The sequence below is a fragment of the Temnothorax americanus genome, unplaced genomic scaffold, assembly GCF_048541705.1.
Source record: "Temnothorax americanus isolate GAGA-0224 unplaced genomic scaffold, ASM4854170v1 Scaffold5, whole genome shotgun sequence".
Lineage (NCBI taxonomy): Eukaryota > Metazoa > Arthropoda > Insecta > Hymenoptera > Formicidae > Temnothorax > Temnothorax americanus.
The window spans coordinates 5,412,775-5,428,271 of NW_027509657.1; the positions used below are offsets into that span (position 1 = coordinate 5,412,775).

At 41.4% G+C, this 15,497-nt stretch overlaps 1 protein-coding gene and 1 long non-coding RNA gene across 4 annotated transcripts in view; one reads left to right on the top strand and one right to left on the bottom strand.

The window, feature by feature from the left end:
* The window catches only part of LOC143903870 (uncharacterized), a 313,718-nt gene that overhangs the window by 181,574 nt on the left and 116,647 nt on the right, over window positions 1-15,497 (bottom strand). The gene's annotated exons all lie outside the window — the stretch shown is intronic.
* Window positions 1-15,497, top strand: part of Tmtc2 (Transmembrane O-mannosyltransferase targeting cadherins 2) — a 201,413-nt gene that overhangs the window by 123,463 nt on the left and 62,453 nt on the right. For both annotated transcript variants that reach the window (XR_013258810.1, XM_077417853.1), the window contains exon 5: window positions 1,395-1,509. Coding sequence is in view for 1 of the 2 variants with exons in the window: in XM_077417853.1 (XP_077273979.1) it covers window positions 1,395-1,509 (115 nt within the window). In the remaining variant the exon portion in view is untranslated. The remainder of the gene's footprint in view (window positions 1-1,394; window positions 1,510-15,497) is intronic.

Below are 15,497 nucleotides of genomic sequence, written 5' to 3' on the forward strand. Positions count from 1 at the left end.
CACCTAATCTTCATCCATTTTTTTTAATGTTCCCGCAAAGGGGAAGAACGGGACGGATCGAGAGCGAGAGAGCGGACGGTCACGCGAGCTGACGCCGACACAACGCGCTACTACCGGGGCGTCAGCGCCGACGTGGACGTCGCAGCGCGTTTTAATTGCGCCGACAGAAATTGCGTGTTATACCGTGTTAACAGGCTGCTCCGCTACGAGAAATAAATTTACATTTTGTTGGTTCAAAGGTCGCGCCGACACACTCGCGTATTCGCCGGACGATGCATCCATGCCCATTCTCATTCTTTCCGCGGGCCCACCCCGCCTTCCTGCTCAACAGCCTGCATCTCACAGCTGCGTACATTCTCCCCTTTACACCACCGAGGCCGCGGAGTCACTCTGCCGTCGAGTTGACGTCTACTCGTTGATTTAACACGCGTATCTATATATATAGCACCGTTTCCCTCGGCTAACTGCAATTTCCACTGATTATACGGCGATAACGTATCAATTGCAATTGAGAACACGTCCTAAAAGTGTGCCAATTATAGGAAAAAGTAGTTGAATATTTCTGTCATGTATCTTACACACACAATTAAAATCTCTAAGAAATTATTTTTCAATATAGAAATTAGAAATTATTCTTAAAATGCTATCTATTTAAGATAATCAAAAACAAAAAAGAGAGTATATAAAGATTTAATCGTTGAAAAATGTATATCTAGTAAAATTATAAATCCAATTGGCGAGACGGTGTCGATATTGTATTATGCAGATATTTAATTCTGCTTTGAAACGGTCTTATTTCACACGTGCTTTGGATTTACCAGAATTAATATCACTCAAATGATAAAGTGCAAACTGTACTTCTGTGCAAACTGCACTTCAGATACCACATAATAGCGTTGGAAGTATAATAACTACGAAAATATTAACCTTTATGTCTGGGGAGGTGATGTATATAGGCGCGGTGTGCGTGCGCGCGGCATGTAACTATGTTCCCGGGGCACTTCCTGCTGATCATTTAACGAGTTGAATATTCAACTATACAAGCGAGCACGTAAGCAGAGAAATGATGGGCGGGCGTATCTTGATCGTGATAATTCTCAAGTAATTGCCGCTAGGATAATAATTAACACCGAAAGCGTAAGATGTATTTCGCACCTGTACATCGTGCCATCCGTTAATAATTAGCTTGCTGCCGTCAGCTTCCTATATACGGGCACCGTGTTCCACTATTATTCTTTCTCGGTGCTTCATATTTATCACATTTTTCGAAGCCCATAAATTATTATCTTCATGTTGAATATAATCATCGGTTTGAATCTTTTAATATTTGATACATTTTGCCAACCAACCCTTTACTTTATTAAATTAAATATTGTTTGCGCTGGTGATTCCAGCTTATGGCAACTTGGGCAGCATTCTCAGCGAACAGGGGCGAGTAGCCGAAGCGGAAGAAGCGTTTGTTCAAGCTCTTCGCTATCGACCGAACATGGCAGACGTGCACTACAACCTGTAAGTACTACATCCTAATTCATTCATATTCTTCTTGTTTACGTCAATATTCATGATGTACGCGAACCGCATGTATCAAATACATAAATACGCGAGTAATGTGTGAAACTGGAGAACTTGATAATTTATCATGTTTTGCAGTTAATAATTTTTGCGAGTTAAACGAAAAATTGCAAAAAGAAATCGCGCATTTTTCATATTCTGTGCAAAATATATTTTTAAAAGATCGTACCTTTAAACTATTATGCGAAATCTTTTCTCTCACGTCACTGAGAGACTCAAAGTGAAAGCTATATTAGGTCCAATATGAATTCGTCCTCTAAAAAGGGTCTTAAACCTCTTTTTATAAGCAGTCTGAACTTAGCTCTCTAAGTATGACTCGATGAAGCACGAATGCCGTTAAGAAGATTACCAAACGATCCCCATATTTGGCCGACTAATTCTTTTCCGATTTTTCCGATCCGCCGCGACGCGGAATATATTTGCTCGCGTTAAGCCGATCCGGAAAGAGGGTGACCGGTGAGGGGAAACTCTGTTTACGGCTGTAGTCATATCGGGGGGGAGAAACGGCCGTGAGCTTCTTAAGCACGTAATATCGGTCAGCGTGGCCTACGACTGTGCTATCTCCTTCCTCACGACGCATCAACGACTTCGTACAAGGCTTACCGAGGACGGCCCCCGAGAGAGCTGCTGAAAGTCCCCCGGGGTCCTTCGATCGGCGCTCATCATCTTTCGACGCTCCACCTACTAAAGGTGGGAAAGGACGTGGAAGCCTGTCAAGCCGTTGAGTCGATAAGCCTGCCTACCCTCTGCACGCTTCTGATAAGCCGGCTACGTGGCGCGTAGTACGTGCCACGTACTTGCCCCATTATGTACCCACCATAGAGTCTTAGTATGGCACTCCTGCCGGCTAAATTGAACGATAGAAAGCGGTGTATTAATCGATAGTGAAATTATAGCGATTGGAGACGAAGTGATTTTGGTGCGGAGAGCTGATAAAATAATTTTGTCGTAATATTAACATGTAATAATTTCGTAGTAATTTATTATTGAGTTTGATACGGAAGGATGTGAGAGCTTCCTGAATCACTTAATTGTATAAATGGTGATATGTATATGAGAGCCAGAATATTATATATGAAGTATTTTCAAACTAGAATAAATATAAATTAATGTGCATTTGAATGGATGGCGCTGCTTTTGGTTATGCTCGATACATAAGTATAATATGCCATAGATAATTAATGAAAACAAAAAAAATTGCGAGTGAGACAGGCGAAAATAGAGTAGAATAAATATAACTTAACATAATCAGATACTAACAATAAGATAAAAATGTGCTTTATATGTGCTTGACATATATAAAATATTGTCCGTAATTGATAATTAGATTTCACTTTTGATAGTAAAATATGCTAAGAACATATTTAAAAGAGAAAGATTTATTTTTATTAGAGATTTATTAAACTTTACTATTAGTTATTTAATTCTCAGCTATTAATTGCCTCAAATTGATACATGTAAAAATATAGTTAATCACGATATTTGGATATCGCATATGTCAGTTAATAAATTCACGCGCTAAACATTTCAAGACAGCTTTCCTAAATGGATAGTAGAATACGGTAAATTAGGTCGGTTGTACAGAGCAGAAAATGTATCTCATGTACTTATAGTTACTTATTGAAACAAATTTGTCGAGCTCGGCAGTGCAAATAAAAAAAGCTATTTCGAAGGAAAATGATTTGAAGCTCTAATAATATCAATGTTACGATTTGTCATGTCAATATTACGATTTTCAAGCGCTAATATTGTTTCTTGCAATATTGCCTTAATTTCAACGCTTAGTCACGTAGCACTCTATTTTTTCTTGTTTCAGTAATAACATTAATTCAATAATAAATCAGTAGTTCGTATCGGATCCGTGAAACATCTCGTATCCATAAAATATCAGATTTTTACTCTTCGACGCAGAAAAATTTTAGAAGATTTTCTATTTAATTTTTTTTTGTGGTATTGTGATACTTGGATTGATATCTTGACTTAGGCAGGTTGAAAAATATTTCCGGAACATACGTACAGGCGTGTGAAATCATATTTACTTTGTTAAGTAATTACTATACACGCCACTTCAACATGCTGAACCAGCGTGCACTGCGGCTACAAGCGGTTACAAGCAAATTCCGATGAAACCGCTCGTCCGTTCAGATAAGCCACACCCGACGTTTGTCCCTTCGTGGTACTGACGGTAATACCTCCCAGGCCTTCACAGAATCAGCTTTTAGAGTGAAATGAAGCGCGATGTAATTACCTATCGCTAATCCTTCGACAAAGGTCGAAAAAGTCTGCTGGCATCATCAGAATTTCGGTGATAATACGTCATATATATGATTTGGGATCAGATATCAAAGTTAAAAACGATATGAGAGGAATTCTAGGACACCCTGTAACTTAATTAGCAAACGTAGAAGATATCTCCCTATGTTATTAGAAGCGAAATTACGATCGTAAATCGTATGTCCTTTACTATGTTTTTTCCCCCATTCTATGTGTATTCTATGTTTCTTTCGCGAAGCGAATTCTCTGAAAAATGACAGCTCATTTGATCACCTTCCGCGGTTATTATCCCTTCCGATGATACATAGCGCACAATTATCACCCAACGTACGTTATCGATACGAATCAATAGCCCGGGAAATTTCCGTTACGTCCTTCCATCATCATCCGCGGAAGAAAGAAGCGGTTAATAAGAAAGCGACGTATATATCGTTCGTTCGCTCGCTCGCCACGTTTCTCTCGTCTCCCTCCGGCCGTTTTACTTTCTTTCGCGGAAATTTACGAGCAGATCAAATATATCGCAGGATATTACAGTCTGGATGCTATGAAGAAAATATAAAGTCCATTTCGTGCTTCATGATTCTCTCAGATATATTAAATCCTTCTTTTACTTATTGTATTATATATACATATATATTTATTGCAATCCGTCTTCAAATCATGGCCTGGTCTCTCATTACATCAAAAAATTCTAAAATAAGCCGACGTTTGTTCCGGTTCTGGTGATAGATCGATCCTGATACGCTCGACGATCTCGCTTGTTCGCGCCGTGATAACGGGACAACGATTGGCGATTTTGCGCCTACTGTCTCGCTTCTGCCGAGGTCAACTCCTAAGGAAACTGATGACAAGCCCGGGTAGTGGCGACGGATGTTGATTTATTAAAACCCCGGCGTGATCGTAAGTCATCCATCAACGGCTGCCGGTGAATGGAAAATTGATTAGCCTTCGCCGCGTGTTAGGAAAACCGTGAGGGGGGACAAAACTCTGTTGCTCTGTTACTCTGTTACTCCTGTCGGCAGGTCGATACTTAATTAGTCGCGCCCTCCCCTTGCCCTCTCATTGTTACAACAACGTGATGGTTTGATAATTCTCTCTGTATAGCGAAGACTCGGCGTGCGAAAAACCAACCGGGGAAAAAAAAGCGCGTCGCAAAACAACGAGAGCGAACAGAGTAACCAGGATAATTAATAATTGTAGCGAAGCCACACAGTTTCCCTTAATCGCGCAAATGTGTAATGAAACAGCATTTGTGTATCATAGATAATAAATATATAACAGTAAAATATTATAAACTGATCACTGCACGATAAGCAATTGTTTCTCTTAAACATTCGAGTCTTAAAACGTAAAATGGATGAGACAAAATGCTAATAATGTTAAGTAGCAAGGATTGTTCAAATTATTTGCAGTACGTGCGACAATAATCTTGTTCAGTAATTACCTAGGATACCGTTAAAATAGCTAACCAAATTAGCTCACAACGCATTTCGTTGCTAGACGGAAGTTGATTCCCGGCGGTCGTTCGGCGGAAAATGGAATCGGTTGATTCGAGGCAGGAATTGACGCCACGTCAAAGGAGGACCTCCGCTTTCTCGCTCTCTCTTTCTCTCCTCCTTTCTTCCCCTCTCTCTCTCTCTCTCTCTCGCTTGACGCTTAATTGTCGTCGTCGCGACGCCTGGGGCGCCTCGTCGCCGTAAAGCAGCAGGCAGGTATACTCTGTTATACGATGCATTGACGCGCGAAATGGCACGAGGATGCATCAGACGAGAGAGAGAGAGAGAGAGAGAGAGAGAGAGAGAGAGAGGGGGGGGGAGAGGGGAGAAGCAGAGCCCCATGTCAAAGACCCTGACGAATGCGTCATTGCGTAGACGAATAGGCTTTCCGTTCCGCACGCACCGCGCGACGTACAGCAAATTGCGCGACGAGGAAGATTAACTCGACTGATTAATTGATTATTTTAATGACAGTCAAAGAGCACCGAAGGCGCTCGCTAATTGCGCCGCGTTGCGCCGCACCCCCCGAGCGGAGACAATGAACGCTGTTGGCGGGATATTCGTGCCCCGTTTTCTTATACAGCTTTCATGGCACGGTTACAGTCGAGTCTGTTTTTCGATGCGGTTGTAACTGCGCCGTTGGTTGGACGGAGCAATGGTATAAATCATATTCTCCTCGTTTTCAGGAATAAAACGGTTTACGAAAGCACTTGCTAGAAAATACGGCTACTTTATCGTAATACGTTTTTCTGCTCTTTAAAGAGAAAGCTTGAAAATTTTACCTTATGCAGAGATATAATCGCGTATTATGCTATGAAATATGCATATGGCTGACAAATTACTTGCTCACATCACTATTTCGCAAAACTACTCGATTATTCCGCGAATTGACTTTTTCATCCAAAAATATATAAAATAACAATTTCAAAATAGCGCAACGTAAGGAGATTATTGTAAATAATCACAATAATAATAATTCACAATCACGAAAAGAATTTTATGTTAGCAGAAGTTACCGGGTTAAGAATCTATTTTTCGTCACTGATAATAAATACAATTTTGTTTTGTTGTAATTGTGATACTGCAAAATAGACATATATATCGCAATTTTAAAACTCGTTAGATAAAAATATATAAAAAATAAGCGATATAAAATGAGAACGTGCTATTTAGCCGTCTAGCCAGACTATATAGATATGCACTAGACTTTTTCATACGTATTAATAAAACCACGTTAAAATTAAAAAGAACATCATGTCGATTCAAATTTGATCAGCGCATTTTCGAGAATAGAAAATAGAACAATGTGTAATCGCTAAAAGGGCAATTGTGTTAAACTATTTAGAGATCTTTAAAAGTATACTACATGTGTAGAATTCATATGAATATTGGAGGCGAACATTGTACGTCTCCAAATGGGTTAATTTTATAGAGTTAATTGAATTGCAAAGAAAATATTATTCTCGCTAAAATAATGAAAACACATTTTCATCACATCACTGCATTGTAATTTTTAATTCAAGATATGCTCAAAGATATGTTCGTAAAATTGTTCGAAACTCTCGAAAAGAGATTTAAACGATATATTCGAAATCTTTGTTCTTGACGTTCGATTTTAGAAACGTCGTAATATACGATGCAAAATAATCCGGATTAAAGTCACATCGGCTTGTATCGAGAACATTATGGGTAGACTCCGAAATTCTTCTATCGGTCAAGAGACCGTTATGTAATAGGTTTTGCCACGAGCATTCTTTGAGCCAAAAAAATCGATAAGTATCTTACACTACACATTCAGACCGACGATCGGAAATAGTACGTTTTCAAAATATTATTTTCGAACAAAAGAGCTTTACTCTAATTTCCGGTTGACCGCTTTTCGAAATAGAGATTGCTTAGTATATTTGTCTTTTATTTACGTGAAATTAACGTCTGTACTACGTCTATATAGAGTAAAGAAGTTATATATTTTCCAATGATTGATATATCGTTATATTTTCTTCGAATCGTAATCTCAAATCAAATAATTTTCACGTAAAAACTGGAAGAGCGTGAGAGAACGTTTTCTCAAAATAATTTCTAGGAAAAATAGTCAAATTCTTCTGAAAATGGAATTTCATTTTCACTTTTCAATTGTAATTTTCACTTTTCTTCTTCTTTCTTTCTCACAGCTGACTGACTTTTCTGCTAAGAACCTCATGGATTATTTTGTTCTCTCCTTATTGACATTAAGATTCGACGGCATTATCGAATGTGTTGTAAACATAAAACCGTATAAAATATTAAAATGCCATATGCGCGACCACTACTGGTGTATGGTGTATCGCTCCATTTAATCCGCAACATGACCGTTTAATGCTATATACGCTGTATCCATTGAATACACATAGCATCTCGCGTTTACAAGCGACGCAAACGCGAGGCGAGAACCCGAGCAGCGGCGGCAGCCGTCTAATGCTGAACGCGAGAATGTGGAGCGTAAGCCGGAGAATTCCGCAAACACGGAATACCTATACCTTACGCGAAACCGATCCCCGCGAGTCGCTGCGCGAGCTGCAAGACGAGTAGGTAGATGGGTAGCTCTAGGTAGACGCGAGGGTGCGGAAGACGGGCCTGGGTGAATTGAATGGGAAATTGATGGGCTTCGCCCTGTCGGTCGTGTACGCGGCAGCGCGCGCGCGCGCACATCCGCTATAGACCTCCTGGAATCCGTTGTCCTGGCGATGTATACAGGCTGTACCTGCAACCGACCATTCGCGCGATTTCCGTTCCTCCTCCTCTCCTTCTCCTCCTGCTCCTCATTCTCCTCATCCTCGCCCGGCTTTCGGCCTTGCTACTATGTGTGCTCCTCGCGCGCATACATCGCATCTCTCGCTGCGTATGAGCGATATAAAGGCTGATTCACGCTATATTAGTGCGATCGATGCAATTCGCACTGATCATCTGTAGAATGAAATATAGAAAGGTATAAACATAGACCCCAATATATCCTTTTTAAGTTTGTAGATCGCCAATATAAATATTCACATTTTATCCCTCCCGTTAAAAGAACGCTGACAAATTTAGAATATAATAATAAACTTCCCCTCCCATTCTTCTATTTTATCTTTATTAAAAAATATTTGTCTTATATCGTCAGAATATTCTTTCTATATATCTTTAAAATATTCATTATTATAAATATTAGGTATCCAGTGGGGACGGAATATTTTTCTGACGATCTACTTATATGGCGATGGCGATGATAATCTATATGGAACTTGGACATTAGATTCCCCTCAAAGGAGACATTGACGTTGATTCGTGTCGTTAAGCGCGAATCGGCCTTAAACTGTTATGCCTGTATCCGGTACGATATATGTTTGTCCGTGCCGGCCGCTTGAATATGTATCGTCCCGACGGCGCTTTGATTGTGCACCCTCGCCGCATTTGCATGCGGGCCAGCGTCCGTGCCGAACGGTCAGAAGACGCAACAGCGTGACACGCGCTAAGGCACAGAGAGCCGAGCGTCGTCGCCCCGCGGGCATTTATGCGCCCGGACACTGACGGGTGTCCAGACTGTCCAGTATGTGGTCATATCGCACGTCCCGTATTCTCTCCTCCGCGCGAGCTTTTCGCAAGTTACGACCTTTACCGCGTGGCTTAGTCGTAACGAAGGGAATTTAATCCGTCTCTCGAGCAAGACGAGAATTACGTGCGAAGGGTGGCTGGTGTTCAAGTACGCGGAATTATGACCGGTTCGTTGAAAAGCCGGGGGGGGAGGGAATGTTCGTCCCGCCTGTTTGATTATCAAAGAAACTGTCTTTGGAAATGTACAAAAGAATCCGCGATCTATTCGCGCTGAAAAATGAATACCAGTCTCGCCGGCTTGACTATCTGGAAAAGTGGTGGTCGGAAATGTAAAAAAGAATCGCTGAGCTTACGGTCTCTCGCGAAAAACTGGCAGAAATACTCCGCTGGCGATTTTACTGTATTAAAATATTAATAGCTTTTTGATCTCTTTCTATTATCGACGCAGATATTACAAATTACGTAACGTAACTATGCGCATGTACGGAAAGCATGGAAGAAGAAACATCGCCGTGCCTTGTTCTTAATCGAAGATTTTGCAGCAAAGCGAAGAAAGTCTTTAATTATTTACCTTTTAAATAAAATCATAGTTATTATAATATCATAAACGTTGGTTGCAAATATTTCGTAAACTTATTATTCTAATGTTTTTACCATTTTAACTCATAAAATAACCATCAGACGTAAGCTCGTTAAATAAGTCGAAGGACACAAACTCACTCCGTATGTGTCCGTATCCTCTCGTACATTTCTCGAGAAAATAACGAGAGGCCGAGATGCATCGTGGCTCTTGTCCTCGTCCTTGCGTGCATGCGGGGGACCATATACCTTTACCGTCCTGAACTACCTACCTGAACTTTAACCGCTCGTGCCGGCAGTTAGTACGGAGGTATTATCTCAGGCTCCCGTCTGTGTTATCAGATGCCACCTCGTTGGCGGTGCCGCCACGCTGTAACCGGGCTATCCCGTTTTCCATCGTTCCCCGGGAACACGACGAAAGAAAGGCTATCGAGAGAGAGAAGCTTACCCCGAACACAAAAATCCGAGATGTCTGAAAGAAATCTAAAAGATCTGCGAACGACTGAGAGTTTTATGGACGAGTTTCGAGCGTCTTTTAGACGCTGTAACTCGGAGAGTCTGTCTGTTATTTTTCGAGGAAATCTATGACGTCGATTCCGACGTTCTCTCCTCTCCTCTCCTCTCCTAGATGAAGCTTAACCGAGATAGCTGATGTGGTTAACCTAGCGGGCTTTCAGCTTTTCCGGCTGACATATTTTCTTGCGGATTATGGAGGCGCGCGCCGGTTTTACCGGCGCATTTACGTTTGTCTCTCATAAACACCGCGGCTGAATGTGCGAGTACAGGCAAAACCCATTTACCCGTCAGTCCGATTCTACGCCGCTGAGTACGACGAAGAGACACGTATTAGAGGCACATCAAAGTCGCATAAACTTACTGCCACGCGGGCAATTATCGTGCGCCAGACGTATTGCATACCAGCTACAGTTATGCGCGAATATCAAGTTGCGCGCCGCGCTAGGAATTCGTCTTCGAAGCTTCGATGCTGAAGAAAATGCTCAGAACCGCCCGGAATATCGATGAACTTGAAATATAATCATGGAGGAAAGATGGATTTAAGAATCTTTCACTGTGCACGCAACACATGGCAAGGTCAATAAATCTTGACTAAATATCGCTCGAATTGTGAAAGAGTTACTACAATCTAATAATTTTAATAAAAAAATAAAATAACTCTTATCTCACACATGATACAAACGAATGCGGTACAGTCCTTCAAGATTTGATATATTTTTAATATAATGTTGATTAATAAAAAATCATACCTAATTTTTAAATAAATTATAAGCCGCGTTAAAAATATATTCAAGGAAAGATGACTTTGTGACATTTAAGGTCTTTCTGTAAATATACGTATTACGTTATACAACGGCATTCCCCAAAATCTCTCCGATCCCATCGTACTGCATGGAGAGCCGTCAAAATAACGAATGGAAAGGTTCGCCTGTTAGTACAAATTGAGAGAAAACGCGTATCTTTCGAAAGGCGGCCGCGTCCCGATATCTTTGATCAGGAAAGTTCCGCACTTCTGTCGGCTTTATTGACTTCGAAACGGGCAGGAAAGATCGTCGGAGCGGACCGGGCGATTTTTCTTCGTGACTGCAGCGCGGAAGAGCACACACCAGGCGCGTTCACATTGCGTCTTTGACCGATTAAGCGACCGCCGAGGTCACTCGGCGTTTCAACTTCGGAGATTGGCGAAGAAGGTACAGGTAAGAAGACATCGTCGAAAGAGCCCTTCTCTATAAGGGATCTCGAGTCCGACCGCAGAAACGAAAGCCACTCCCGAGAGCGTCCAGGAAGATCATGAAACAATGCAACGACAAACTTACGAGTCGATGAAGCGGACTATCGATCGAACCAGGGACCGGTGTAGTGTATAGGATCGATGAAATTTTGAGGGTAAGCCCTTTCGGCAGGCATCGTGTCTCTCGATAAGTATGATCGACTAACTCTGAACAAGATAGGCAGGATAAACAATAACAGTTAGGACGGAAAATTAATGACTAAACTACTATAAGAAAAAAAACCCTTTTCAGTCGTCTTGTGCTACCGCACATAGCTATATAACATGACTATAGTCATATAGTCATAATCTTTGTTATAATATAATGTTGATTTAAATGTTTATCATGCAACAAAAATAATGAGACAGATAATAGGTCGATGATTAGAGGAATATTCGAAAATGCCGACAAACTTGCCTATATTCCATGAATCATCGTACAGTCCGTTCGCGATAGTTTGATACATTAATCTGTTAAGTTGGAGAATTTATCGAGCTGAAACTTGGTTTAATCTCGGTCCAATGTAAACGCAAGACACTCGCGCCGTGCTTGCTGTAATGTACACCGAGACAGATACACCGCCGGAGGCGAGGTAGCGAAGACGACGGAAGTGAAGTTGAGCTATGGCACGGCAAGGAGGGGACGGCAGCGGGAACGGAGGAGGAAGAAAGAGAAAGAGTGGATAAAGAGAGAGAAAGACAGCGAAGGGGGGAGGGAGGGGGTCGTTTAAGAGACCTTAAAAGCGACAAGGCACGAACTGTCCTGGAGTTATCTCCGCCGTCTTGGAGCGAAGCTGTAGGTTCGTCAGGGTAAACCAAGTCCATGAATTAATTAGTCGGCAAACGACAGCGCGCTTGTTGGCCGTAACGGAGGCTACTTCAGGGCAGGAAAGGGTTGAGGCTCTTACGCGGCGGATACACACACGAACGCAGACACCGGCTCGAGTGGGTGAAGGTGTAATAAGGGCTCTTCAGCGATGTCGGCGGGGAAAAAAGGCGTGATTTCCCACTCGCGTGAGTTAATAAGTTCTTATCGGACAATTTGCATTTTGCCGGATATCGGCTAATGAATTGTTAATAGCTAATCGGTAATTATGGGAACAAAGCACGCGATGTGACAAGATTTAAACCTCCCGGCTGTCACGATCTCACGACGTATTTGATATAATCTATCGCTGAGTCGATAAATTCCGATAATTCCAGGAATATGTTCCGTCGCGATAATGTGTGATAATGGTAATATTACTAATCGAACGAACGAAATTTGGTGGCGTCAGTTATAATATGCGCGCAGACTGCAACTTAATTACAGATTATCTTGTTGTAGATAAGTATTGTGTGCGTAAATGTAAATAATTGTGCATAATTGTATAAATTATCTAAAATTTCTACGTTTTATATAGAAGAAGAGATTAAAATCTTTGCGCTTAAATATTTTCTATATTTTCTATCTCGTTTCCGTTTTTCATGCCTCTTTCTCTTTACTGATATCGTCGGTTTTTCCATATAAAAAAAATTAGGACAAAAATTAAGAAAAAAGGAAATTATTCAAATAACAAATTCATATGGATGTTATAAACGAAACGTCGTGAAAAAAAACACTGAATTTTTAACAATAATATGACACGATAACGATGTTGAGTCGAGGTAACGGCGAAAAACAACGGAAGTGGATAAAGAGGCGAAAGACGCATAAAGGACGATGGAGGTATGTGAATTCGCAAACATGCGGGACGGCGAAAAGAGGGAGGAATAACTCGGAGACAGCACTTATTGGAACTCCGACATCCCTCAGGATCGACTGAGTAGTGAATAATACAGAGCGATACGTATCCACTGTTCTCAGTCATATGGACAGTATCCCTCGGCACTACCTTAAGAAAAAGAGAGAGATAAGACAGAGAGATGCAGAAAAGAAAATACATAAAAATAAATCCGAGGGAGTAAGAGTAGAAGGCGAGAGATAGTCTGGATGCGAAAGAACTGGGGGGGGGGGGGGCACGCGTAAGAACGAAAGATAGTGCCGCGCGTAAGGACCTCTTGCCAGATCCCAGCATGAAACTTTTCGAGAGCTGTTCTGATGGCACTCCAGGGAATCACGCACGCACAGGACGATCCCTCCGGAAGATCCTCATAATATTTCTTGAAACCCTTCAAATTTCTGCAGAGAAGATTTCTCCGCGCCGCCGTGCGCGCTCGTCTGTGTAACGAGTTTCCAACGGTGAAAATTTACGACACGGCCACGGATCACGAGTTCGACGTCTTCTTCCTCCCGAGTCGCGAAATTGGATCATAATCAAGAGAAAGCTGATTACCCGTTACGGTCGGAATCAGTGAAACTTGCGGCGCTATACGATCGTTTGATACAGATCTCTTGTGAAACTCGCGAGATAATGAGCTTTAGAAGATTTACGCAAGTACTGTTAAGCTTTAAAATAAGTAAGCTGCAGTAGACAACTTGAAAAATTGTTTGTAGTTTTGACATAGCATTACTGAACTAACAATTTGTAAGTAGATTTATAGCTCTGACATAACAAGAAAGTATATATTTCATATAAAGTAGAGAAATGATTATTTTTTATCTCTCGAAGGAAAGGAAACATATGACTATGCTTTTTTAAAGTATTACTTTATTTTTTCACTAAAGTACAAAATATGTACAATTTTTAGAAAAGCATAATTCTAAAATCGAATAAGTAACATTTTACTGCATAAGTAACACTTTACTGCATAATTCAAAAATATGCGGTTATCACAGATATCTGTATCAAATTTCCTTCAAATTTTAAACAGCCAATCGCTCCTTTATTACTGAAATAAATTATAAAAGTGACCGACTAACGCATGAAATTTTAATTCGGTCAACACACACATCGCGTCGAAAACGTAAATGTCTTTTTCGAGCCTGTCAATAAAAAAAACATGAGAGTTTCAAGATAGGGCGAGGTCGCCGATACCCGACGGGCGGACGCTCGCACTAACGGGAAATCAAGTTGGGCGAGATAGAACTTAATGCATTCTCCAATACTCGTCAACGATTCGTTCGACTCGTGGCCAAAATATCGCCGCACGGCAAGCATCAGTGACAATTTAGTCGATGAACATATCTGATATACATACACTGTACGCAATTCAGCCTACGAAACAATCGAATGATCTACCGATCGAATAATAGATATATCAAATAACGTGTGTTCCTCTTATCTATAGATAGAACTATTATATGTGCTATCTAGATAGAAGTATAATCTAAATAGAAGGATAGGCGAGCCTGTGTGTGCCGTTCAATCTCTCTTTCTCGCTCATTCTCTCTCTCTCTCTCTCTCTCTCTCTCTCTCTCTCTCTCTCTCTCTCTCTCTCTCTCTTTCTCTCACATGCAATTAACGTCAACCGAGCGGTAACCGCTTTTCCTGTGTTCCCTATAATATCTCTGCGTTGCCTTCCCTCGGCTACCTAGAACGCGCCTGTAATTTCCTTTTGCTCGCTAAATTGCGCAATCCTGCGTGCGTTCTCCATAAAAGACCCGCACGCTTACGCCGGATCAAACGGAGCTTGGTATTTGTAATATCTATCGATAGGGCATAGTGATTTGTGCAATAATAGAACTTTTGATGAATCAATAAGTATTGACGCTATTTTAATTACTTAAATAATATTGCGTGCATTAAATAATATCCTATCTCGCCATACAAATTATATGTACTGAATTTTCCAGTTTATACATATGTCAGTTTCATATCCCGCAACAAGGTCGAGCTAATCATCCGCAACGTGGTAACGATATTGTTTCAGTATTTCAACGCATATTCTAATTATATTACGCACACAGCATACAGCCTATGTACATCGGTATTCGCGATAAACTGTAACGAATCACCTGGTACGAGAGTGGAACGCACTTTGCAACCGTACCGGCCAGCCCCGTCGATCGCAATCGCGCATCCGCGCCCGTTTGCAGTAGATACATCCGATTAAAGTACGATTATAATTCCCGGCTGCCCCCTAAATCGAACCTTCGCGCAATATACCCTTTCTGCTCCCTGCGGATCACCATGAGGCATCGCTTATGGCCAATCTCACGTACGGAATATCGCGCTCTCTCGTTCACCACTATGGCGTTCAATAATGCACGCGATGGCAATGCAGCCGTTACCCACCCTTCCTACTTCTGCCCCCCCCCCTCGCGCTCCTCTCTCCACCTCTCCATTATCTAAATTCCT